Genomic DNA, 27,915 nt, shown 5'->3' on the forward strand with positions numbered 1-27,915 from the left:
AAGTGGGTGAAAGTAGAAGTACAAGGTTATATCGTCGGGGTCAAGTCACCCAGTGCTTAACAGACCTTGTCGTTACTTTTAATGGCCTGTGAAAAGCGGTGGCGTCTGAACGGACGGTAGAGCGAGTTGAGAGAGCATTTGCAGGTTAATTTCGATAATAATACGCATAAATTTACGAGACGTGACCAATACAACAAAAAGAGATTATTCGAAGCGTTTGCGTCTCTTGCGTAAATAAACGTGCCAAAAGTCAATAGTATATAAATAGTAAATTGTTTACGAAATCAGCTGACGCGTTCTTCTTCCCCGAATCTCCTGAGTGATGCTCCGTTGAGTTTTGACAGTTATGCTATCAGTGAACTGTAAACTTGTTATTTACTTCATCACCGTGACGGGTCATTCGAATCCAGCTCCAAAATTCTGTGGATATGTATTTAATAATTTGTAAGGAATAAGTGAACAAAGTGTTGTATTAAGAAAAGGTTTATTTCTTGCGTCGTTTTGTGACTAACTGAACCTGTCTTGCAGTTGAAGGCCAAACAAATATAGGTAGTTGTAGCCCAAAGGGATATTGTTGTGATATTATTATTTCTGGGGCTGTACTGTCCGAAGTTTCTGGTAATTATTGGTGTCTTAAGTTTACATCGGAATTGCATGACAATTTATAAGTAACTACCTAACATTAAGTATATTAGGTATATATATTTTCCCAACGGGCTTAGCCTACTTGTTTTCCTTTATTGGTGCAAATAACTAAGTTTCTGTATTCTCTCCTTACCTTCAGACCTTTAACAATGAAACGGCCACAACAGTGACAAACCAAGGTTCTGAGTTCTTAAAATCAATAATAGATAAACTGTCATTGTCAACAGCAGGAATGATCAAACAGGCTACGTGTGGAATTAATATATATTGCCTACTACGTATACCTAGTATGCATTGTGGCTATCATTATTAGTGAGAGGAAATTCTCAGAAAGCAACAGGGCACATTAAAAGGAACACATCTTAACCTAGGCAAGAGGCACTTCTGGGAGGTAACTACTATAAGTATTGATTTTACCTGTTGCACTAGGTATTGCTATCTTATCCTAATCCAACCCAACCTACCATAACCTAAGCATCTTTTCATACCTACAGCTTGCCCATCCCTATAGCTAGCAAGAGGGATTACCCCTTCATCCCTTGATATACCTATACTACCTAGTTACAAAACTAATGTCACCCCATACAACAAGTAGGATTACTTTTGTATCGACCAATGTTGTAATCTTCACTAAGGCAGACACATTTTACTCTTGCTTGCTTATTAAAATCGCTAAAATGGACAAAATGTTTTAGGTGTAGTTATGTCAGCAGCTGTAAAATGAGTTTACAGCCGTATTAGTATATACTAGGTAAGTAGCAAGAATATAAGGTGGTGTGTGTGACAAAGTGAGACAAAGTGCAACACACTGAAAATAACCCTATTTTCAAGTTCATTAAAGAAAAAATATAAAACTCCACATGCTGAAATGTGCAAATACACACACTGTTTGTGGAAGACAACTAGAGCTACTACATGAATGGATTAATATTATTTCAAGATTTATTGATTTTTCCAGTAGTATATACCAACTTCCAATGTGGTGAAATTATATCCTCCGATTGCTCAAAATGGTCCACAGCACATAATTTTCTTTAAGAAGGCAACAACGGCAGGAATTTTAGGCACTGGAATTTTATTACAAACCAGAAATCAACTTGTATTTACCTTAAATCTCGTTGGTAGTCGCCAAACGCAGAAACGAGAACTAACCTAGCATTCTTATATATCTCCTATACACATTTGGCCAAACATGCAAATTAACTTATATAAGATACTTTGCTGGTTCGTCATCTTCAGGAAGATAAGTACACTGAATTACATAGTATAACCAATACAGAACAGCGGCGCTCGCCGCTATTGGGATCCAAGAATGTCCCCTTAAATTGACATGTGTGCACAGTAACCTGGACAGCCGCACATTACCCCAACATGAAAGCGGAAAAAAAAAACGGAGGGAAACTCGTCGCATTTGCGAAATACAGGCGAAAAAATATCACTTATAATTAAAAACAATTAATAATCATTAATTAGTAAATCACAAAATCTAAAGTAAAGTTAATGATAAAGAAATTAACACCTTTTCTTTTAATGGAAATGAAAATTAAATGTGTCATTTTTATGACAGCCAATATATCATACCATCTTCATGCCCCATTTAATTAATTATGAAACAAATAATTGTTACCGTCCAACTGAGAAAGTTTTTTATTCATTAACAATAAAGTTTGCCTTCTTTAATAATTAACAAGCTGTGGCAGTCTATGAAGGGTGTATAATCTAGGCTACTGTAGCATAGGCTAGGGGCAATATTGTTTGTTATTGCTTTATGAACACATTTTAAACTACATATGGCTAGACCAGTAGCCTAAGACCTCAAGCAAGAAACCAATACTTCAGATCTAGTTGTTGGCTGGAAAAGCTGTAGTGGGATGACCTACACTAATGACTAGCCTAATGTAGGCCTACGCTGTTAGGCCTGTGACAATATATCCTACGGTAACAGCTCAGGTTAGATTATCAAGTGGTTGTTAGCCCACGATGGAGGTATGTACCTGCACTTAAAAAAATCCAGACACCTGTGAAATGTGAATTAGGAGATAGTAATATGTATAGCTTATTCCAGGGTACCCCCAAAACTATATATGGCATAACCTGGTAGAATTCATAGCCTAACTTATGCAAGCAAACACATTGTCAATAATTATACAGAATCCAAAGAAAAAATAAAGCACTGTAACATGAAAATAAATTAAATAAAACTATATTTTACATAAAATATACCCAGATATGACACTTTATTCACAAAATTGTTTCATCCAGTGCCTTCATTATATTACAAATACACAAACTATCTCACAATTAAGACTCGCACAAGCAATCCATATGTAGTGTATGCATATATTTATAGTCATTTATGTACAATACCTTAATGTTAATAACAGTACATACATATAAAAAATGCTCCACACACAAACAACAGTATAACATGCTACTGTATAATGCCAGCCTACCATTTCCATTTTCTGGGATCACTATCTTCTCTAATAAAGGAAATATAGAGAAAAATTCTTAAGGTATATGTTATTAAGTGAGATTTGCATAAAACTATCAACAAAGGAACAGTAGCCATCAATAAAGTTAAAAGCTAGCACTGAAAAAAGTCAGCATTAAAAGTTTTTCATAATAATAATTCATATATAGCATTACTCATGCAAGATAGTTTAATGGTACATACTACAACAGACCAGTTTAATTTGCTCTTGTATGATGTATCTTAATTGCAGTCTTCTTTTTGCAGTGTGACACTGAATCTTCAGTGTTGAAAATGGCAGGATATGAAAGTGAAGAGAATTTAAAACAGTTTGATGCATCACAGTCACCACCAAGTAAAAATCATAATACGATTGATTATAATGTTCTGATTTACATACCAAATGTAATAGGTAAGTTATGATTTTGCTTAAATGAAAATTGTATCTTTTAGTTCCCCCTAGAATGGCATTTTAAATTTTGTTACTTTGCAATATAGCTGCTTGAATTACCATGGTTATTCTGTAATCAATTGGAACAGGTAATGAAGTATGGTCTATAATATACTGTGCATGCTGAAGAGAGTAGTAATGTGAAAACTTTTGTCTTACAGTATTTTTTTGTGCCCTTGTAAAAAATAGCAAGTACCATAGATTTACAGTATATGTAGTTTCTATAATTAAGCCCTTCCAATATCACAATGTCATGGTTTTTCATGTATTAGTTTTTAATGTATGTTTTTCCTGTATTAGTTTTTAATGTCTGTAAAATTTCTTACAAGAAAAACTTTCTGGTCTCTTAAAGCTTACAAAGGGCACTGACTGTGGCCCCTCTCATTCCCTATTTCCTAGGGATTCAATTCAATGAGGCTCATCAAGTCATCTGCAATTTCCACCTTTGGAACATGGGGTGCCACTCACTGGAGGCACAGCCCTCCTACACGGGGCTCCATGCCTCCCCTATGCCACAGTCACTGGGCCCAAGGTCAATATGTCCAAGAGGCTGAGGGCGATGGTATTATGGGCTGCCTCTTCACACTCCTACCTTGACCCGCCAAAGGGCCGAGTGGGGTCTTCAGGTAGCCAACTGTCCAGCCTAACCCTCAAATCGTACCTTGGAATACGTCCCCTTCTGTGAGGAGTTGTATGCCCCTGTTATGACCTTTCTTTGCCAGGTGGTGGTTGAATTTCCTTCTGTTTACTGCCCATAACTCAGTACAACCTCCTGCATGTAGGTTGATGGGCCTTTGTTTACTTAAGGCAGTGCCTCACAATGCTACGTCACAACACCCTCTCCTTCCCACTCCCTTGAATAACTCAGGCAGGTAAGGGACAGAGAAACTCCAAAATTTCCTTCCCAAAGTTTCCAAGATCCATAATATTAACTGTAATGTTTCCTCTTGGGTTTGTCCATGAGATAGACTGTCGTCATCCTGTGCATTTCTTGTAAAACTTAACCCTTCCTCTTACCAATGAATACTGGTTTGAAGGTCTAAAAATCATTTAGGAAAAAGGTCAGTTTTAGTCCTTGTTCTATAACAGGATGCATAAGTATGATTATTGGTTCTGAAGAATTATAGTAATCCTTGATTTTATTATTATAATTATTATTGTTATAAGCCAAACTATGGTTTTCATCTGTCTCTCTTCTGTCAATAAGGTTTTCATCTGTCTCTCTTCTGTCAATAAGGTTTTCGTCTGTCTCTCTTCTGCCAATAAGAAAGCAACAAAACAGATTATTTCCAATTTTCTGTTTGAAGCTACATAGACCAGGGGACTGGTGTCTGTTTTCTAATCCAAAATTGGAGTAATGACTGGTGATGAAATTACATATATAGGTGTGTCTCCAGTATCAACAAACATACTACAGTAGAAACAAAGGATGAAAAAGGCCTGTTTGCTTGACGAATACTGGGATTTTGGACATAATCTCAAATTTTGAGGTTTAGGTGTGGCTGAAGAATAAAAAAAACTTTACATGCAATGCTCAAGTAGTCCTCTCATTTCCAAATTGCTGGGCTTGAATTTTGATAGAGAGCTTCTTCCTTGGCAAACTAGTTGCTAGAAAATATACTATTAGTGGGTATATACTAAGCTTCAAGTTTTAGGTTATCTTGTTCAACTAAGTATACTACTGAAGGCTAAATCATATATAAACCAATGAACTGTATGTTACAAGATACATTTTGCAGAATTTAAAATGTTTTAACCTTACGAATATTGTCATATATATAGGTAATTACTGCAGTAGTCCTAGCCTTTGTTTATGGGTAACTTTATTATCCGTTCATCTTTGTTATGTTACAGTAGCTGGGAACAGAATACAGTACATCGTTTGTAAACTAATGTGCATGAGAATTGTGGTCCAATACACTTCCAAGAAAGTAGTAAATTTCAAGTAAGAAGTTTATTTTCTATTTTGTGACCTCTGTATCATTTGCTCTCTTGTATGCTTTGCCAAAAAAGTGTGTGCTTTCATTTATTACTGATTCTCTGTCAAAACAGGCATCAAAACTATCAGTGCTATAAAAGCAACAGATTAGTATATGGTAGGTGATTTAGTATTGATTTTATCCCTATACTGATGCAACAGCAACAAAGGTCATGTGTCATTCAAAGATTGAAATTAGGTTTAATGACTCCCATTAAAATTTTATTATTATAAAACATGTTAATCCAAAATGACATTCATATTTTCCAAAACCCCTAAAACATGTTAATCCAAAATGACATTCATATTTTCCAAAACCCCTAAGCATACATCTCTCATTCTTCAGTTAATTTTCACAATGTCATATACATTTCCATTCCATTCAGTATAAAATAGAACCTTGAGCAATTCTAGATGATGTGCTTGGCTTTATTACTACCTTAGTTGAATTGAAATGCCACACCAAGCCAGTCTGGTCAGTGAAAATGATATTGTAATGATACAATTAAGTTTGTTCATACTTACCTGGCAGATATATATATAGCTGTATTTTTCCGAATCCGACAGAAATTTAAACACTTACGACACACGCAGTGGGAGTCAGGTGGTTAGTACCCATTCCCGCCGCTGGGAGGCGGGTATCAGGATTCATTCCCATTTTCTATTCATAATTTTTATTTCCACTGTCTCCTGAGGGGAGGTGGGTGGGTACGCTTGATATATATCTGCCAGTAAGTATGAACAAACTTAATTGTATCATTACAATATCATTTTGTTCATGAAACTTACCTGTCAGATATATATATAGCTGAATCCCACCTTTGGTGGTGGGAGTAGACAGAATAGAAGATTTTAGGAAATATATATATGCAGATAATTGATATCTTGATTCCTTACCTGTTAGCATAGCTGACTTCGTGGTTACTGCCGCGTAAGTCTGCTTGTGCTACTAGAGTTGCCAGCGAGGTAGAGACCTATATAGCTGGTGCACTCCAGATGATCTGTCAACAGGGGCGAGACCACGACGTGACTAGACCATATTGACCATACCATGAGGGCTAAGAAGTAAAATAAATATATATATAAAAATATATATCACCACCTGACCCACCTAGCCAAAGTTAAGGTGTGTTAACTAAGGCTTAAGAGTTAAGAAGTCACCGTTGTCGGCGACTCAACTACTAAATTAAGAGCTCTTCCTAACCATTTTCTACAGGATAGGATGAGTGGTACTTCTTGCCCCCAAGATTGTGTCTGCAGACACGTATGGCCCTAGCGAGCAGCAGATCTCATATGCCATCTTCACATCTCGCAGGGAGTGTGAATTGAACACAGAGTTGCTTCGCTAAAACATGGTACTCAGGATGTTGCTGAGTGCCATGCTCTGTTGAAATGCTTCCGAGGCCGCGCCCTCACCTCGTGAGCATTCAAATCAAAAGATTTCAAATCTTTGTGCAAACACAAAGAAGGAGCTTTTTTGAAAGACCTCCTTAACAATAAAGCCAGGGTGTTCTTCGATATGGGCAAGTCTGGTCTTTTCGGAACACTGCAGATTGTCCGTACGACTTCGACTTTCTTGAGTTTTATGTAGATAAAACTTGAGAGACCTGACAGGGCACAGGACTCTCTCTGGCTCCTGCCCACTAACTTGTGCCATCCTTGCTTCCAAGCTCCTGGCCCAAGGACAAAACGGGTTTCCATTCTTAGGCCATAACGAAAAGCTTAGAGAGCACACCGCCTTGTGTTCTCTAAAGCCAAAACTTGTGACGATGGCTTAAAATCTCACTAACCCTCTTTGTCGTATCTAGGGTGGTTAGAAAAATGCCTTCCTGATCACATGCAAGAAGTTAACAGGTAGGAGATGTTCGAATGCTTTGACATCAAGAACTTCAGACTATGTCTAAGTTCCATATTGAAAGCTTCGATCTGGACATGCACAGTCAGTCCGTCTGTACTAACGTCAGGTGACCGACCAGTTGACCAGTCAGACGAATCAAGGACAGCAAGGCTGTACCCTGAAGACCATAAGGCACTATTCTTCGCTGAAGGATGAGTGTTTGGACTGCCTGGGCGATTCAAGCTAAGCAAACCTTGGGGGGTGTATCAACGCAACCCAACGTTGTTAGCGAATCAACTCCTGAGCCACTCCTGACTCGAGCTTCTGGTGCCAGGAGAAAGGAGCGAGGAGCAAAAAGGCGATTCAGTCCGAAGGACGAATGCCTGACAGTCCAACCTGGTCTCATGTTAAACGATCATCGGGGGTGTAAAAACGCAACCGACTTCGTCAACAAGAAACTCAGGGCTACTATATGTCTCCTGATCTCGCACGAGTGTCTGACTCCGAGAAAACAGGTGAGACAAAAAGTAGATGGTGAGCGAGTTTCGAGATTTCACAGAACTCAAAGATCGTGAAGGGCTTTGTTGTTTGACAGAAGCAAATCTCTGAGCCCAAAGGCCGTCAACAACATATTTGCGTATTCTTTAATAGTTGTGACTGCCAGCTTATCCCATTCTTCAAACGGAAAGGGAAGACTGCAATCTTATGCTGTCAACATCTCGATAGTCTGAACGTAGTCAGACTCAGAGCGGAGAGGTTATAGGTACCTTTCGTGTTAAAGGAGACCGACTCTCTCGGAAAAGGTCCTTGGAAGGACGTGACCTCTGTGAATCTAGGGTCTTGAAGGCCAACATGGGGCGATTAGCGTCATTGTCGCTCCCTGTGATGATATAAATCATCTTATTACATTTCCTAAGTGATTGAAAAAGGGGAAAAGAGACTAAACATCCATCCCCGTTCAATATCATAGGATGGCGTTTAATGTTACCGCTCCCGGATCGAGAAAAAGGGAGCAGAGAAGAAGAAGCCTCTTCGTCCTCAACCTAGCGAAGAGATGAATGAAAGGACGTCCCTAAAGTCTCCACAACTCTCAACATACTTCTAAAGAAAGATTCCACTCGGAAGTCAGTAGTTGCTGCCTTCGATCGAGACGATTCGAACGGACTTTTGCAATCCTGTAACGAACCTCTAGAGGATCGTTCCATTCTACGCTGTTGTTATAATAGGCTCTTTCTCGTAAACCCGAACCGGGACCGAGAGAAGATACTTCCTAAGATATGAGAGAGCTGTGGAAGATCAGAGTTGATATGGACCATGGTTCCAAAAACTCGTTTCGAGGACTGGAGGGACGACTGAATTGCTTCCACTTCTTTCAGATTATGATCCAGGACATCTGAAACCCTCTCCAGATGTCCGGCAACTTCTTTCTATCACCTCAAGAGATACTTAACGCACCGAGAGATGTTCAGAATCATTCCTAGATCTTTAATAAAATTTCAGTTTCCCGGTAGGAAAAAACTGTAGAGGTCTGAATTGCAGTCTATTCAGGGAAACAAACTTCTTTAGGAAGGAAATGGTCCCCAGCAAGCTCATCCATTCCCTCACACAGTATGTTTACTTCCCTAATAAGGCTGCGCTTTGCCTAAGCAAGAGAGCATATAATAGTGCAATGTTGTGGTAGACTCGTAGTCCTATACCGTGCGGTAACGAGCACCGAAAGGAGTAAGATATCTCTGTAGAACATATTAAGGCCAAACGAATGCAATGTTTATTCATTCATGTAAGGAATCCCCTCAATTTTAGGCTAAAGTCCGTGATTGTAGGGCAGAGATACAGTTCGTCAGTCAATCCCGCAGGAGAGAGAGAGACGTAACTGCCAGCACAGAGATACGGTTAGTCAGTCAATCCCGCAGGAGAGAGAGACTTAACCTACAGCGCATGACAGCGAACGAGTTGGTACTGGCTCGTTTGGACTGGAGGAGAGGAGTCAGAGGACAGTGACAGCAGCAGCTTACGATCGTCCGTCATCGTCGTCTCTTAACTTTATGCCTGGGTTGCCAGCTACCCTATTCTATGAAGAAAAAGGTTCGTTATTTTTAGCATAAAGAGACTCTCAAGCTGGTATATTTAAGCGAAACAGAAAACGCTAAATATATAGATGCGTTTGTGTCGTCAGAACACTACCATACAACGGTAAAAGATAAATCGGAAACTCCTGGAAGGCTGCAGGGAGTAACGATTAAATGTCCTTAAAATGGACCATAGACCTCTCGGTTGCCATCCGAAGAGGTAACTACAGCAAGCGTATATGACTTGAACCAACCAGAAATAAAATAACGCAAGGCAAAATATGAAATTATATCACAATAAAGTTTGTTCATACTTACCTGGCAGACATATATATAGCTGAATTCGGAAATACAGCTACATACATATCTGACAGGCAAGTTTCATGAACAAAACTTAGGAGAATCGAAGCAGTCAGCTCAAGCTTCTTATGTTATTGGACATAAGCGTTCATTGACGTAGTCTACAAGTCTATTTCTTGTACGAGTCTGCGAATGACGAATGAGAGCTCTTCCGAATCTTGTCAATAAGAGCTTATTCGCTTACGCAATATCAAGTTAATGAGATGTTTGTCAATGAGAACTAACCCATTTACGGGACAAAGAGATATTTTGTCAATGAGGGGATACCCACTTACTTGACAAAACGATAGTATATTGTCAATGGGGGAAAGTCACTGAATTGACAAAACGTAATCCAGGAAGTCGAGCATTTATTTTCCGATTCCCGTCTCAAACGAGGAAGGGGCAAGAATCTGTTAAGAGACTGGGCTTACGTCAGGTATTACGACGATGTTCAATTCGGCAGCGTAGTCCCGACTAGGAACTAACAAAATCTATCATCTGAAAAGCCCTTTCAGATGGGCTAAAAAGCTGGCAAAATTATCCTGGGAAGAGGAAGAAACTCTCCAACCAGCTTCCTCTCCCGTATCACAACTAATGCCTGCTAAAGCTTAAAATTTATTGGCAGTATGGCAAAGGCAGTCCTGTCTTGCGCTTTCCTGAAGAGCATATTTTATGATGAGTGCCTTTGCAAGAATCCTACTGAACGTTGCCGAGAGTCCTGACGTGCAGGACATCGAGCCTTTATAACCCATAACTGCCTTATCGCAAAGTCTTGACTGCGGTAGTGGCAACTTAAATTTATTGGCAGAATGGCAAAGCTTGCGGTAGAGCAAACGAGAACTTCCCTTGAGCTTTCCTTAACTCCATCCACCTATGCGAAAAGCAATATTAATTGACAGAGACCTCTTGAATTCCCGAAACCCGATGTCTTGCTGGGTTTCGAAGAAGTTGTCTGTTCACTTTAAGCTTACTCCGAAGCACTGCCTACTTCACATTCTTTGCAGGTGAGGTAGAAGGTATCATCGAAGGTAGAGGTAAAAATTCTTTAAGCCCAAATCTGAAACAAGAGCTTGAAGAGTTCAACAGAAACGTTCAGCCAGGCGACACACCGGCGTGCGCTGGTGCACGCTCGGCGTCCACTGGAGCGCGCTTGGCGTCCACTGGAGCGCGCTCGGCGTCCATTGGAGCGCGCTCGGCGTCCACTGGCGCGCACGCTCGGCGTCCACTGGCGCGCGCTTGGCGTGCACCCGCGCGCCCCTGGCTTGGGCGTCCGCTCTCAAAAGCTTACTGCTACTATGACTTCTTTTACGTATTTCTCGGTGGAAAGACGGACACGAGTTCAGGCGACGTTCGCCTTCTTACTTCTCACTGAAACGCATAACGAGAGAGAGAGAGAGAGAGGACGTGAAGCGTCCTCTTCTATAAAGCTTCTATTTAGAGGGCGCGAGTCCATCCGAAAGCTCCAACCCCTGCGCGGGAGGACGCTTCGGAGGACGAGAAGCAATCCTTCAGGATTCGTGCAGTGCACGCACTTAGGCAGTCTGGGGATTTTCATCAGAAACTGCCGAAGGCACGCCAGATCGGTGGGGGTTCCTCGTAACCCTCCTTCGGCTTTCGACATGCTCTCTCACTGGTTCTGGGAGTCAAGCAGAGGTCCCGGCCTAGAGGCGAAACGAGGCCGATCTGACGCACCCTCCACTACACAAGGGGTATCACTGCACTTCTGCACTTCACTTTTACTCTCTAAAGCAAGCACTTTCGATTCTAAGTTACGAATCGAAGGAGTATCAGAGAAAGGGCAATTTCTCTACAGACACTGCTTAGGGCCCGAAGGCAACACTGCAGGGTTAGGAGTAACAATTACAGAAGTAGCACTTCACAGCAATGAAGGAGAGCGAGCACCTCTCGTAGACATATACATAGCCCGTAGGCCATACTACAGGGTTATGCAAAATAAAGTCTACAGGAAGGTCTGATTAATTGCGTACATACGAATCATACGTCTTCCTTACGGAATTAGACATGTTTACTGATTAATTGCGTACATACGAATCATACGTCTTCCTTACGGAATAGACAAAGTCTCACACTCCTTACATGACAAATCTCAACAAAGAAGCAAGAACCATACCCCTCGTACATACCAAGTGCGAATCTACCGAAGCTTACGGTAGCCACACCCTATCTTTGCAGACAACCCCGTCTGAAACTAGCCTAACTAGATTCAGATATTTTATGCAAAAATGAATCAAATTCAAATCAATTTAAGATAGCGTATGCCTAGCCACAAATCCAAGTGAATAAATCAAAAGACAATTAGGATACTTAGCGGCAATGAAGTTTCCAAAATCCTAAGACGGAGGTACTGAAAACAGGTGTTTTCAGCACCGGCGACAGAAAAATTATGAATAGAAAATGGGAATGATTCCTGATACCCGCCTCCCAGCGGCGGGAATGGGTACTAACCACCTGACTCCCACTGCGTGTGTCGTAAGTGTTTAAATTTCTGTCGGATTCGGAAAAATACAGCTATATATATATCTGACAGGTAAGTTTCATGAACAAACATTATTTTATTTTTTATTTACAAAATGTCCTCACAGACCAGACATGAGTACAATGGATGAATTAATGTCTCTCCAAATAGGGAGGAGCCTAAAATATTAACCTGCTCTTCTTATTTTCAACTCGGTTATCTTCATAATTATATGATTTACTTGTTGGTACTAATTGTTATTGCTTAGTTATGAATTTATTTTATCTGTCATTGTACATTTGGCATCTGCTTGTGTGAAGTTTGTGGCTTGGTGATGATTTTTTGTGCATGGTAGTTACATAACCACTGACTACATTATCAACTGTCTTTAATAGATGTTATTACTATGCCCACACTACTTTTATATGTAAGGAACCAATAAGGCTAACAATAACATACTTTAAGAATATTTATGTTTGAGGAGAATGTCTGCTCAATGATACTACAAGATGAATTTAGATGTGGAAGTCTACTGTTTGAGCTGTGCAGACATTGTACCAGATAGATGTCTGACTATCATCCTCCAAGGAATTTCTTTTGTATACTCATTTTGGAGGGATGATACCCGAATCATTATCAGATCAGTCAGGACTGCCAAATTTGCGATACAGCTTTCTCCTCTTTCCATTTTCCACTTGGAACTTCAAAGGCAATAAATATTTAGTAGTAATGTTGATTCCTGTTGTGCCTGTAGCCAAGTCATTCATCACGTCCTTTATGTTAAATAGTGACCAACTCCTTTGGTTAACATCAGACTTGGTCACCATAATTTACTTAGATGTGACAGGCCAGGATGAATCTAGTCTTTCTGGTTTATGTAAGATGGATCAGTCTCCTCCAACTTGACCAGGCTTAGTCCAAACTGGCTTAGAGACTGTCAGCATAAAGTTAAGTTGGTTCTATTTTTTTTTCTTTGCTTGGTGTTGTTTTTCAAGTTGCTAAGCAGATGAAAGTACACACAGCTATTTGTTGTAGAAAATAGCTAAAAGTAGTGTTAGATAACATATTCTTAAACATCTTATCATATTTGGACATGGAAAGAACAGTATCATGTGTTAGGAGTAGCTTATATTGCCAGCTAGGCTAAGTTACCACATACAAAGTTTAAGGCATTTTTTTAAGTCTCATGTTGTGTACCTCTTATCTTGGTAATATTACCAAATGGTTTCAATTTTACCAAATATTTGCATATTTGCAGGGCTTCTGTGTTTTTACATTTAGTTTCTTCTGTGTTTCTGTATTTAGTTTCATTTGTATATTGAGAATACTTTCTTTTCACTGCACTAGAGTTGAATCAGGAGACTCCTCTCTTACTGATAAGCCAGGCCTTAGTACTTCCATTTGGAACTGAATTGTATCCCAAGGTCCCACCTGTCAATGTCACTTGGAACATAGCCCTATACACATACTTTGCTTGTGTAAAGTTGTTTGTCTTATGATTTGTGGCTACACAAACAGTCGTAATGGAATGCAATCCAACTGTATCCCAAGAACTAACTGTACTGTTCAGAAATTTGCGTCCTATTTACCATGTACTTTTATTCAATGTATAGTGTATAACAGATCAAAGCCTTGAAGATGCAAAAGTTAAAGTCTAATGGATGAGTAATGGGGAGCCCACTAGTTATTATGATAGCTACAAGACATAGAATGGTACAGATAGATACAACCTGGTAAAGCATCAAAGCAAACTTGAGTCAACTCGTATTTATACGTACCTGGCTTTTGAAATGATACTGCTGTTTATACAGGTATGGCATTTTCTGTGCAAGATATGTATAATTCATCAAGTGCTGAATGAATGTGGCTCTTGCTGCTTTTCCTATAGAAGCAAAATGGATCTTGTTGGTTTTCCCCCTAGAAGCAAAATGATTCTAGAACCAGCAAAATATATGTACTGTACTACTTAAAAGTTGATTGTGTGTACTGCAGGCACCTGCTCTTTATTTGTTTGTTTGTTTTTTTCCCACTATTTCATGTTTTATACCAATTACCAACTCACTGCAAAGTCTTTCTTAATGTATAACAAAGACAAGACACTGTTTTCATTCAATTTATTTATACTAGTTAATTAGTATTTGGTGTTGTCTTACTTTATGGTGTTTTGTTTCAATTATAATATTTTGTTGACAGGTTACATCAGACTATCATTTCTTGTCCTTGCCTTCTTCCTGTTGCCTACCTCACCTGCTTTGTTCATTACCTTCTATTCCATCTCAATCACGTTAGATGGTTTTGATGGATATGCAGCTCGTAAACTACAACAGTGTTCTATTTTTGGAGCCTGGGTAAGTAGTGTTCCTCATAAGGGTACCAATCCTCACTGTCACATGTGTCTTAAAACTTCACTTGATCACTGTACCTTTTATTTTCACATAAGTGACTTACCGAACAGTTACATAGCTTATAGCTTCTTACCTACGGCAGTCGAAATTCAAATTGTTGGCGCCAGCGGCGTTGCTATCTTAAGTATAGGTGATACAAGACCCGCCCACATCCGGGAACCCTGGGTACTGCTAGCCTTCTACAGTCAATTTTCGTTTCTGCCGCTCACGGGGTAACACCTGTGAGATTTTCGCTGCAGTCTCCTGCGTCGCCATTTTGGATTTTGGTTTTTGTTTGGTGATGTACAAGTTTTTGGTTTTTTCTTGCCAGTTAGCTATCTCTATTCAGTTTTTTCGTCATTATTGCTAATTATGTCAGATTCTAGTTCATCTGCTGTAAGGTTTTGCAGCGCTGGCTGCAAAACAAGATTAGCTAAGTTATGTCACGATCCGCACTCTAAGTGCACTAAATGCAGAGGACAAAATTGTAATGGTATGGATGTGACATGTGATGAATGTAAAGAATTGGATGAACAGGGATGGAAGGCGGTTAGATCGCATGCTGAGAAAATGGAGAAAGATAGGAAGAGGAAGGCAGCTCTTGGGGCTAGTAGTAAGAATAGGTTAGAAACTACTCCTGTTCCTTCGGAGACAAATAAGTCTTCTCTTGCCTCTCCTTTATTAGAGAATATTTCTCCAATTAATAGTCCTCCTACTTCTCCTTTGATTACCCCTGTTCAAGTTGCCCATGTTTCCGAACCCAACACCATTGCCTTGCTTGAGTCTAAGATGGATAAAAAGTTCGAAGTGTTAGCTGAATCAGTTATGAAGTTAGGAATGTCTTTTAAAGCTTTCGTAGATAGTACAGTGAAATCTAGTGCAGTGCAAAGTGTTAATGTTGCGCCTGAGGAGGCGGTTGTCCGTTCCCCCTCGACTCCCAGACGAAGGTCACTGTCCCGCTCCCCCGCAACCGGGAGAAGACATACCGGAGGTCGTAAGGAGTCTGGGGGAGTTTGCCCACGGTCAGCCGTCGACTCCGTCGACTCGCGGGTGTCGTCCAAAAAGAGTGGAAAGGTGTTAGTGTTTGTGATTCTCGTCTGTCTTCTGATTCGGAAGTGCAATCGCCAGTGCGCAAAAGGCGAGGTGATTTGATGTCTCGACCGTTAAAAAGACATTCGATTCTTGCGGGTGATTCGTCACCGACTCCTGTTAAGAAGTCTAAGAGGCATTGGAGTCCTCAACCTTCGTGTAGTTTTGCTCCGGATGTGATATTTAGTGAATCTCCTCCGCAGTCGCATTTTTCGGCTAAAAGCAATGGCTCTCGGACTAAACTTTGTGATAATTCACGATCGCTCGACTCTCCCAAGCGAGTCTCGGTCGCAGTTTCGGCTCGGTCGCCTCATTCGACTCCGTATTACTGTCCAGAGAAGCGTATTCGCTCGTCTTTGTTCGACTCCCCTCGCCGTGAGTCGATAGGAATTTCGACTGGTTGTTCGCCTGTGTCGACTCGTGGTGCGGAGACTTCACCTGTTAGAAAGAATCGTTCTTCGACTGAAAGACCATCGACTTCTACAGTGTTAGACGATTCTACCTTAGCTCCATTTAAGAAGCATTTCCAGGATCTTATGAGTTTGTTGAAATCCTCCACCGGGGTAGAACATAAGCCTGATTTCGACTCTGCTTCCGTGCAGTCTGAAGAGGAAGCTTTGGATCAAGATGACAAGGATTCGTCGGCTTATTCGAGTCTTCTTAAATTTTTCCTGTCCACTTATCCAGATTACTTTGAACCTGCTTCTCCGTCTTCACCGCCTTCAATGTTCGTTAAAGATAGGAAGACAGCGTATTCGTGTCTACCTAAACTGGTTCTTTCTCAGTCCTCGAAGCAGGCCCTTAAGGAGTCAACAGAGTGGCTTTCTAAGAAGAGGGAAACAGGTAAGGCTTCGTTTGCTTTCCCACCTTCTAAGCTTCAGAGTAAAGCGTATCGCTTCTACGCAACTGGAGAAGTTCCTTCTTTGGGAGTGTCTGCCTCCTCCCAGGGAGACTTCTCCGGTTTAGTGGACTCACACCGAAGAGCAGCTTTTTCGTTAGCTAAAATTTTGTTTTCTTCAGAGCTGGACCATTTGGTGAAGAATATTTTTAAAGTATTTTGAGGTATTTAGTTTGTTGGACTGGACTATTGCCTCTTTAGCTCGCAAGATTGAAGACTGTCAGTCTTTAGAAGAAGATTTTGCCACAGACTGGTTAGGAGTTCTGTCCTGTGCGGATAAGGCTGTTAGAGATGGTTCAGGAGAATTAGCAGCCCTTTTCACAATGGGAGTGATGAAGAAGAGAGAAAGGTGGTGTTCTTTCGTGTCTAAAGGAGTCACTAATAACCAGAAGTCGGCTCTCATGTTTGCTCCTCTCTGTAAATCTCATCTTTTCCCTGAAGAAACCATTCAACAAATTCTATCGGATTTAGAAAAGAAATCTACTAATGATCTCCTTCTTCAGTCTTCCAGACGTCCGAAAGAGCCTACTCCGACAGGAGCTAAGTCTTCTCCTCTTCAGAAGCATCCCTTTCGAGGGAATAAACCTAAGTGGCAACGACCCAGGACTAATTTGCGTCCACAGTACAAGTCCTCAAAGAAACCTCCCCCCAAACCTTCGGACAAGTGAGAAGCCGTTCCTTCACGTGCAAGTAGGGGCAAGACTCCATCTTTTTTGGGAAGAATGGAGTCGAAGAGGTGCAGAGCAATGGGTAGTTCAAGTTCTTCGAGAGGGATACTCGATTCCTTTTGTTTTAGATCCTCCTCTCTCCGATACACCAATCAGCTTAACAGCATATTCTCCAGGATCAGAGAGAGCTTTGGCTTTAGCAGCAGAGGTCAATGCACTCATCAAGAAGGGAGCAATAAAGGAAGTCCTCGACAGTTCTCAGGGATTCTACAACAGACTCTTTGTAGTTCCCAAAGCCTCGGGAGGTTGGAGGCCAGTGCTAGATGTAAGCGCATTGAACCTTTTTGGTCTGAAGACAAAGTTCAATATGGAAACAAATCATTCTGTGATGTCGGCACTTCGCCCAGGCGATTGGATGGTGTCCCTGGACATGAAGGACGCCTACTTTCATGTCCCGATTCACCAGAGTTCAAAGAAGTTCCTGAGATTTGTGTTCGAAGGGAGGACGTATCAATTCAGAGCCCTTTGTTTCGGCCTTTCGACGGCCCCTCAAGTATTTACTCGTGTTCTTGCTCCATTGGGGAAATGGCTGCATATGTTGGGCATAAATGCAGCATTTTACCTGGACGACTGGCTTCTCAGATCGGGTTCGAGGACACAGTGCGTGAAGGATTTACGGAAGACACTGTCATTAGCGAGTCAATTGGGAATTCTCATCAACCTGGAGAAGTCTCAATTAGTGCCGTCCCAGAAGATCCCCTATTTGGGGATGATTCTGGACTCTCAGACTTTTCGGGTTTTTCTGTCCCCGAAAAGAATAGAATCTTGCCTCAAAAAAGTGAGCCAATTCCTGAATCGTCAGTCCTCCTCCGCCTTGGAATGGATGAGTCTTCTAGGGACGTTATCATCAGTAGAGACGTTTGTAAAGTTGGGTCGTCTTCACATGAGATCTCTTCAGTTTTATCTCAAAGCGAGTTGGTGTCGGAAGTCTCAACCAGACACGTATTCGTTCCCAGTGTCGGAAGAGATCAAGAACGACTTGAGATGGTGGATGTCGAGGGAAAGATTGCAAGAGGGTCTCTCCCTGACATTAAGGAACCCAGACGTAGAATTATACTCCGACGCATCGGACAGAGGTTGGGGAGCTCTCCTAGGGACCAAAAAGATCTCAGGATTATGGTCAGAGAAAGAGAGGTTGAATCACATCAACATGAAGGAGTTGAAGGCGATTTGGTTCGGTCTGCAAGCATTCGCTCCTTTGGTCGTGGGAAAGAGAGTGGCAGTATACTCCGACAACACCACCGCTCTATCTTATATCAGGAATCAGGGAGGAACCTATTCATTCTCCCTCAACAAAGTCGCAGAAGATCTCCTTCTCTGGTCTCAAGATTGGGATATTTCCCTCGTTCCGAGGTTTGTACAGGGGAAGTTAAATGTACTGGCAGACGAACTCAGTCGAGTAAACCAAGTTCTTCCCACGGAGTGGACATTGCAAGACAAAATTTGTCAGGAACTGTGGAAACTTTGGGGAAGACCTTCAGTGGATCTGTTTGCCACGTCGAGGAACAATCGACTTCCGATCTTTTGTTCCCCAGTTCCAGATCCTCTTGCTTGGAAGACCGACGCAATGCATCAGGATTGGACGGGTCTAGACGTTTACGCCTTTCCCCCATTTGGAATGATCAGAGAGGTGTTGAACAAGTTCCTCTCACATCAAAATGTGTCAATGACGTTGGTAGCACCATTCTGGCCCAGGAAAGAGTGGTTTCCAGACCTTCTCAAGTTGGTTATAGACCATCCCAGACTTCTTCCTCAGTATCCTCGGCTACTCAAACAGCCCCACTTCGACAGGTATCATCAGAATTTGTCCGCTCTGTCACTGACAGGGTTCAGACTGTCCGGAAACTCGTCAGAGCGAAGGGGTTTTCTCGTAGAGCGGCAGAGGCTATTGCTAACTGTCGAAGAAGCTCTTCTGCCAAGCTTTACCAATCAAAGTGGGGAGTCTTTAGGACGTGGTGCAGAAGACATAATTTCTCGTCTTCTAAAACCTCTGTGACAGAAATAGCTGATTTTTTGCTGTACCTTAAAGAAGTTAAGAACTTGTCGGTATCGACAATTAAAGGGTACAGAGCTATGCTGTCCTCAGTGTTTAAGCATAGAGGGCTTGACATCTCCTCTAACCAGGATATTGGAGATTTAATTAAATCTTTTAATACAGTAAAAGTATCCAAGAAGGATAGTGTGGACTGGAACTTGGACGTAGTTTTAACTTTTCTGATGTCTTCACGATTCGAGCCACTTCGTGAAGCGTCTTTGAGAGATGTAACGAGGAAGGCACTTTTTCTCTTCGCTTTGGCTACAGCAGGAAGGGTGAGTGAGTTACAAGCCATCCACAAAGAGGTGGGGTTCAAAAATCGTAATGCGGTTTGTTCTTTTGTTAACGAATTTTTAGCAAAGAACGAATCTCCCTCTAACCCATGGCCTAAATCTTTTGTACTTAACGGATTATCTAATATAGTGGGTACGATGGACGAAGAATATTTACTATGTCCATGTCCTGTCAGAGCTCTGAAATGTTACCTGTCAAGGACACAATCCGTTAGAGGTAATTCCGACCGACTTTGGTGTTCGGTTAAGAATTCTGCAAAACCCCTCTCCAAGAACGCTATTTCGTTCTTTTTGAGAAGTCTGATACTGGAGTCACACTCTCAAGTCCAAGATCAGACTCTAAATGTGCTTAAAGTGAAAGCACATGAAATACGTGCAGTGGCGACATCCTTAAGCTTTAAGCACAATATGTCGCTTTCCTCGATTCTTCAATCTACGTTTTGGAGATCGAGATCTGTGTTCGCCTCATTTTACCTGAAGAATGTAGAGGTTACCTATGATAGTTGTTGTAAATTGGGTCCTTTGTCGGTAGCGGGCATGGTGTTGGGAAAGGAAACATAGGGGAACTTTCTATCCTCTACTGTCTCCTCGCCTTGTTATAGGTTGTTGAGTCGTGGGCAGACTGGAGGCTCATAGTACTTTGGAGAACCTCCAGATCTTATTTATTACTTTTGAGTATGTCATTATTTTTGGTATAGGTGATGGTCTGTTGTTTTTTATCTGGTTTCTGAAGCCCAGGGCAAGGGCATTATCTGTTTTTTAATATTTTGTCAACCAACGGTCTTGTCCATGGTTACAAAATCCCACTAAGTAGGGACGACCCTGGCCTATACTGCCACGTCTCCTACGAGTGATGAGAGCGCTAACCAGAGGCAGTATTCTCCTGCAGCTGCTCTCTCACAAGGTAGGGTACTGCAACATTTGCTGTTTAATGTGGTCTTACTGTCATTTTTATGTAGTCCATCTACCCTCCTTCCGGGTAGTTTGGATTCAGCTATGTAACTGTTCGGTAAGTCACTTATGTGAAAATGATATTTTCATGATAAAATAAAGTTTCACATATACTTACCGAACAGTTACATAGCTTATAGCTTCTTACCTACGGCAGTCGAAATTCAAATTGTTGGCGCCAGCGGCGTTGCTATCTTAAGTATAGGTGATACAAGACCCGCCCACATCCGGGAACCCTGGGTACTGCTAGCCTTCTACAGTCAATTTTCGTTTAGCCGCCACGTCCATCTGTGGGGAGGTGGGTGGGCTTTGATTATGTAACTGTTCGGTAAGTATATGTGAAACTTTATTTTATCATGAAAATATCATTTTTATTTTTTTTTTTTTTTACCAAAAACTGAAGTTGAGATATGACAAATGTACTGCTTCCTATTTTTACCCAACTAAGTCTATGTACAGTGCTACTATTCTTATAAAAAGAGTATGTACAATGTGATAATACTCAAAGCTGCACAAAATCCAAAGATAATGGAAAACTTGGTATAACGAATTTAAACATGATCAAATATGTGTAACATTTTTTTAAAGGAATATTCAAGGAACCATTCACATTTTTATTTATATTTCAGTTTGATGTGGTTATCGACAATATTAGTCGTGGGTTACTCTGGACGCACCTACATCCCGTAAGTAAGGCGGATTTTGAGTTTAAAAGTTGGTACATAAATGATTGTGAATTTTGTGAATTAGGGCACTACATTATCATTAGTGTCTTTATATGCATAAGCACCAAAATAGATATAGATGTGGATTTTATGGGAGTAAAAACAAGGGAAATGCTGTACGTAAATGAGCAGCTGTACCATGCACTGGAAATTAGGAGAAGCCATATACATTAGGTCATGCTAGGTAGTCACTTTTCAGGTTGTCTGATCAATTACCAGGGAAAAAAAAGTGGCAGTGGGATGCACAAAGAGGAAGTTAATAGATGGGAACTCATTACAGTAATATGATAAATAGGTTTGTATGAAAAATTGTAGGGATGATACTGTGAAATGTAAGAGAATGGCTGATATTCTAAATAGCTTAAGAGCTATGGTAAAACTGGGAATTTTAGTGTTATTACTATATCATTTAACCAGGGTACTGGCATTAATTCATAATTTGTTTTTACAGATGTTGTACCTGATTGCTGCTGTAGAGTGGACTGCTTTCGTATGCAACCATTCATTTGGATCAGAATGGCGTGATAAACTCACTCAGGGTCACCAGATACGACCACCAAAACTTGTTGGATTGGCAATGGCCAACAGTAAGGCTTTTCCCGTTGCTGTAGTTATCTGTAAAGATTAGATACAATAATAATACTGAGTGTTCATTAAAACATAGTGCATTGTATAAAATCTAAAATTAAGTGGTGGTATAATCTCATACAAACCCACATTTTGTATATACTTTTTTTTCTGTTGCTCACTAGGAAAACGGATCATACATAACTGAAGAAAGACTAGAGATGGCATACTACTGATGATAGAAAGCTTGGGTGGGATACCTAGAGCAGCTACCTCTCTTATTTAAATCAAGATTCTAGCCTTCATAGACAGGAGGGACTTTTGTTAATAACATGGAGTATGTTAGGGAGTATGGAGCTCTTAAGAATCCATATTAGCATTATCATTGATGATATGTACTTTGAATTTTTCAGATTTTCGTAATCCTTGGGGTATTTGGACCATTGCAGGACTTCATGTACTACCAGTTTGGTTACTAGGTCTGCAGTATGATGTTTTCACATCTCATTTGTGGTTCATTCCCTACTGTATTAAGATCGGAGGTAAGTTTTGAGCTTTGTAAAATGCTGTTTTAACTGATGTCTTGCCACATCCATTAAATGTAATGCATACAAACAATGACTCACTAGACTATGTTTCATACAATGCTGTTTTTCATACAGTAAATTCCAGATAACTAACAGCACACAACCTTACCATTCATCGCATGTAGATTGACAGATGTTTATTTTCAGTGCAAGAAATCATAAGAATGATAGATATATAAGCTTAAATATATACATAAATGAGAGACAATTTAGATTGTACAAAATTAGTCCTTCTTCCAGCTCTATGATTTTTACTTATGCTAACAGGGGTTAGGATTTGAAGATATCCTTCCTCCATACTACTTCCTAAAGATTTGTAGTATTCTTACCATGTTAGATCTTGGGAACTGATATTCCAACATTTTCAACTCGGCTAAATGATATCCTATTAACATTTTACCCTTTCCTACATTTCAAAATTTTATTATATTTTTCTGTTCATTAGAAAAATATTTATTGCAATACATCATTCTCATTAACAGGTCTTATCATCCTTGGTTTGGGACGCTTGCTCTGCCTTTTTGTAGAGTTGTGGAGTATATGGATTCACATCACACTGATGCTCATAAATGTATCAGGAAAAGCCTAATATTATAGCTGTACTAATAATGCTAAATATTCTTTTGTGTTTAATATATTAATTTTTACTATTTTATGTAGCCAGAAAAGAGAGGCTTGAATAATGATGCTTTATGTTTCATTTTGATATATGTAACTTAGGTTTTTAACCTAAGTACAGTACTCAGTACTTATAGTTCCTAAAAAAAAATTCACAAATCAGCTGATGGACGTTAGAAATGACTCCAATGCCGAAATGTATGAATTACTCGGTTGTGTATTCTCCTCTCTTTGAAATACTATATGAGGTGAAAAGTTTACATGAAATGCCTTCTTTTTACAAATTCTATATTGTATATCACCAGTTATGTTTGTTTAGGGTTTATTGCTTTAAAGACAGCTGTGTGCTTCATCAGAAACTCCCTTCAAGGTGTAACACATCATAAATTTATTGAAGTTTTGATTTTGAAAATCACATTCGACCGAAAAACTTTGTTGCATTGTTAAAGGTGATGAAAATTACATTTTTATCACATGTTGTTTGACAGATTGTTCTATTAATTTTGTATATATTTTACAATTGAATTTTATCTGCAGATATATAGTAGTAATATTTCCTTGTAGAATTTCAGTTTCATTGTAGACCACTGCTTCAATATCATTTTATTTCTGGGTCAGTGTTTACATTTTTTCCTGTGTTATACACAGTTCTTGAATGTACATATGTAACAGATTTCAAAATAAAGCAATGTAATACTCTGGACAAAATATTGGTAGAGTGGAACAATAGTGTGTTATACAGTGCTTAGTGTTAGTTAACAGCAGTTTTCATTTGATACACTAGCTGAATGGCTGTAATATATTTTAGTTGTTATTTTAACTTAATACATTTTAGTTGTTATTTTAACCTATTCCATAAACCATGTGATGTGTATGTGAGTGAGAAATTTAAGTGCAGGAGTACATACTTGTAATTACTAATTATTATTATTATTATTATTATTATTATTATGATTATTATTATGTTAAAAAGGATGGCTGTATTCAATGAATTAATTCTGTGTAGGTTTTTCTCTCGTTTTCTTACTATTCGCTTTGCGGGCTCAGCGATATTAGATAATAACTGGCTGAAGGTCATAGTGGAAAAAGGACAACGGGGATGTAGGAATAATTTATTCAGGAATAAAATATTTAGCGGGGAAATCCGTAATTCAGGCAAGGGTCCGTCTCCTGGTGTGTGGTCAGGTACAGGCGGGGTCCGTTGTCTGGAATGCTGGTATTTACTGCTTCTTGTTTTGACCACCTCGCTGTCATCTTCAGTATAAGTTCAAGGAGGAACTGAAGAAACGAGTCTATTGTGGCGGTATTTATAGTGGTCCTACACCGGGGGCTGAATTCTTATTGGCTGAGCTGGTTTCTGGCACAGCCTACTGTCACATTGCAATGGATTTTCTCCTGTGTGAGCGCCATAGTACATCTGGGGATGAACACTGGGAATCCTTCCATCCTGCAGACGTTCCCGATTGGTTGGCTTGTTCTGGGGACCACTCACTGCTGTCCTCCAGGTGGCATTAGGGAGGAAAAAGGCCGCCTGTGTAATATTCGTGATAGGCTTTTCCTTCCCTATGTGTAACGCTTCCAGGAGGCACAGGCAGTCTGCTCAATGATTTCAATATTTGGTACGATGTCTCTCCTTTGAATCCTCAAGTTGTGGCCAGTCCTGGCATGGTTATAGATTTAGTACATGAAACATTAACAAAGTGACTCATGTTCAATGAGCGGTTACAAGTGGCACTACCAGCCAACACTACGGACTTAATATGGGTTAGGGCTGTGAAAAAAGTGGAGTCTATTTGGGCAAAAGGGGATTAAAAAAGAAAAAAATCAAAGTCAAATTAGAATCACATGGCTTTCTCTGGTACTACATACTTCCTGTCCAAAGCAAACCAAACATAGCTTCCATGGTCTCTCTAATCATGGATGCAATATAAGCATTAAACGATTGACCTCCCAAACTAGGACATCTGTGTATATTCTTTTTACTGTCGATTATAACTGATGTTAGTCATTGCTCAGGAGATCGTGATAATGTTGGAAAGTATATAACTTTAGTACAATCAGTGGAAGCAAAATTCTCTCCTCTGTAGAGCTAAACAGAAATGCAAGCGGCTCATCCCAAGTGCGAGCCACAAAATAAATATCAAATCATTGACAGAGTAAGTATTAATCCTATTAAGGGAAGGACTATAAGAAAGAACTGTATAATCAGATGGGTCCTTGATAGTTTGGTTTGCAAGAAAGCACATAAAGAACAGTAGTAGAGTATTAAGTTCTTTAATATGGTATTATAACAGAGCAATTTCCCTTTAGACACCATATTTGGTTAGATACTATTTCAAGTGTGGAAATTCAGTTTAATGACAACACTTCCTATTTTGCATTTATACTAATGCACTTGATAGTATGATTAATGATAATCTGGAATAAGCAAGGATTTCTTTCAGCATTTATATTACGTATAGTACAACGAACTTGTCCAGTTAAATGGGAAATTTCGTTAATGATAAGCTAATAAGCCATAATAAAGTGTATCTTCCTTCCAAGATACGTATAGTGGTTTTGAAATTTTGTTAATGTATAATTTCATGTATTTTATTCATAGTAAACCAAGAAATGCATTTGTTATATGCAGTATCTATATTTTTACTAGGACACCATGAATACTAATGTAAACATAGTCTGTATTACTGTATTATAAAATTTCTTGGCAAGACTAGTGAACAGTAAGGTCAGTTTGATTTAGCAATTAGTTCTAGTCACACTTTAGTATATCTCAACAATAATATGGCATGACAATCACGTTATCAACGTGTTGGACATCTCTAGGACCATGCATGTATGTGTAATGCATTTAAGTGCAATACCAAATTTCTGTTACGTAATTAGTATGTATAAATAAATGTGTGCACATTATATTATAATAATTTACGTTATAATTACTGAAGTGTTCACGTGATGTCAAACTGATAAAGATCAGTAATTGTAAGTGAAGAATAGGGTGCTTTCTTTCCTAATGATGTATTGGGTCATATGGCCTTGTCTGTTTTGAACTGCCGTCCCATTTTCCAGTCACAGAAACCTTTAATTAACACAATGCACAGATGAAGTAGCAATACATATACTATTTGAGGTAATGTGAATTATGTCGATGAAATAATTACTAGTACAACATGCCTCAAGGTAATTTTTTTTACAATATTTGTTTTGATCAATTTTGTGATGAATGAGTTGTGTAATAAGGTCTTTATTGCTTTTAGTTCTTTAAGCTCCTTTTTCGGTTTACTGGTAAAATCCAAGGTTTACTTAAATTACAAGATAAAATAAGCAAAAGACAAAAGTTTAATTGGTGAATGTTTGTTTGAACCGTTTGTCGATATTTTTATAAAAACGTGCATTTTTTAAAATGTTCCAGGAATATCTTTCTTCTGATATATATACTGTATACCACTTGGTAGCTTGTTTGTACAAGTACCTGAAGTACTATGCATGTGTCTTCAGCTGTAGTTTATTTGCATGTGTTCATAGTACTACTGTAGTACGTTCTCAGGATCAGAGGTCTTCTCTGCAGATGCAGCTAATATGACTTACCTTGTAGTAAAAGTGCACACTATAGGTTCCTTTTATGTATCGACTGTTATAGATATTATCAGCTGTATAAGTGTAAATCTGTGTTTAATGTATATCTAGTGATCTGTCTAACTTGTTCCTATTTGAAAACACTTAGTCCAGAGAAACTTTAAACTGTATCATTTTTGGCTGTAAGAATTTGGATACCTGTACTCTGACAATTTATCCAGGCAAAGTCCACCCAAGTACATACGATAATTGTTAGTTTTGCCTTAAAATGTCAAAACAGTCTTCCTATTCTTGTGGTAATGAAATTGATAGAGAAGTTGAATTTACAGCTATTTTCATTTTTTTTTTTTTGTGATCATTTTACAGTAGCAGGAATTGTAATACCTCTTGTCGGGTGTAAATTAAAAAATTTATATTCAAACTTTAAAAAAATGTGCCCATAAGAAAAATAGAGTACATACTATTAAATATATACTGCCAGGTTACATATGCCTTAGTGAGCCTCAGCATTAAAAGTAGAGCAGTAGTACACATTATAAATTAGTTTAAGAATATGTACTCTAATAGGTGTAACGTTCTTTGAGTAAATACTGTACTTTACACTTTCTGAATAGAAAACTCTGATCTATCTATGCCTCATATATCAATATTCCAGAAATCCTCTTCCATGTAAAATCTTTGAAAGACTCAAGGTTATCTGTACAGATGTTAAGGAACAAAATTAGATTCAATGTCACATGAAGATTTTTTCCATGGTTTATATAGTTATATACTGATGTGTTTGTACTTAGAGAAGACCAAATCTCACAGATTTAAGGAAAATCGATTGTAACAATGAACTTTCATATCCACTTGTGATGTTAATAATTAGTTTCACTCATACATAGAACAAGTAAAGAATATAAAACTGAAATGTTTTATTGTAAAACCTAGTTATAATTTTTGTGGCCTACTGGATTATACTAAGGATTAGAACCAAATAAAAAACTGAAGTCAATTAATTGTATTTACATGGAATTTGTGATTCAAGCTCTGTAACAAGCTTGGCAGAAGTAAATGAGGATGGAGCTCGCTAATCACCTGCCCAATAGCAACTGGTGGTGGTACAGTACTGAAAATATGTCTGTGAAATGAGGAGTGATGTCTTTGGCAAGAGGAATATCATATCAACAATATCTTGCCATACTAACTAG

The 27,915-nt window shown here is 39.3% G+C and overlaps 1 protein-coding gene across 9 annotated transcripts; it reads left to right on the forward strand.

Moving 5' to 3' along the window:
- The first annotated feature begins 60 nt into the window (after positions 1-60).
- On the forward strand, positions 61-27,635 carry LOC135208690 (uncharacterized). Of its 9 annotated transcripts, none has more exons than XM_064241135.1 (8): positions 61-144; positions 785-1,036; positions 3,386-3,530; positions 14,465-14,619; positions 21,279-21,335; positions 21,826-21,961; positions 22,355-22,483; positions 23,011-24,934. In XM_064241135.1, exons 3-8 carry the CDS (start codon positions 3,413-3,415, stop codon positions 23,115-23,117), a joined length of 702 nt encoding a protein of 233 aa, XP_064097205.1. In that variant the 5' UTR covers positions 61-144; positions 785-1,036; positions 3,386-3,412; the 3' UTR covers positions 23,118-24,934. The 9 variants fall into 9 exon arrangements, with proteins under 9 accessions (XP_064097205.1, XP_064097207.1, XP_064097211.1 ...); XM_064241137.1 differs by having other exon boundaries at positions 97-116; XM_064241141.1 differs by lacking the exon at positions 61-144 and adding an exon at positions 164-444 and having other exon boundaries at positions 14,561-14,619; positions 23,011-27,635.
- The last annotated feature ends 280 nt before the right edge of the window (positions 27,636-27,915 follow it).

This window comes from Macrobrachium nipponense, chromosome 35 (genome assembly GCF_015104395.2).
Source record: "Macrobrachium nipponense isolate FS-2020 chromosome 35, ASM1510439v2, whole genome shotgun sequence".
Lineage (NCBI taxonomy): Eukaryota > Metazoa > Arthropoda > Malacostraca > Decapoda > Palaemonidae > Macrobrachium > Macrobrachium nipponense.

What these genes read in the sequence shown, in the direction of transcription:
- LOC135208690 (XM_064241135.1), top strand. Translation starts at nt 3,413, where the DNA reads ATGGCAGGATATGAAAGTGAAGAGAATTTAAAACAGTTTGATGCATCA. An exon ending in GTTCTATTTTTGGAGCCTGG is followed by an intron (nt 14,620 to 21,278) that starts GTAAGTAGTGTT and finishes TTTATATTTCAG; the next exon opens with TTTGATGTGGTTATCGACAA. An exon ending in TCTGGACGCACCTACATCCC is followed by an intron (nt 21,336 to 21,825) that starts GTAAGTAAGGCG and finishes TTGTTTTTACAG; the next exon opens with ATGTTGTACCTGATTGCTGC.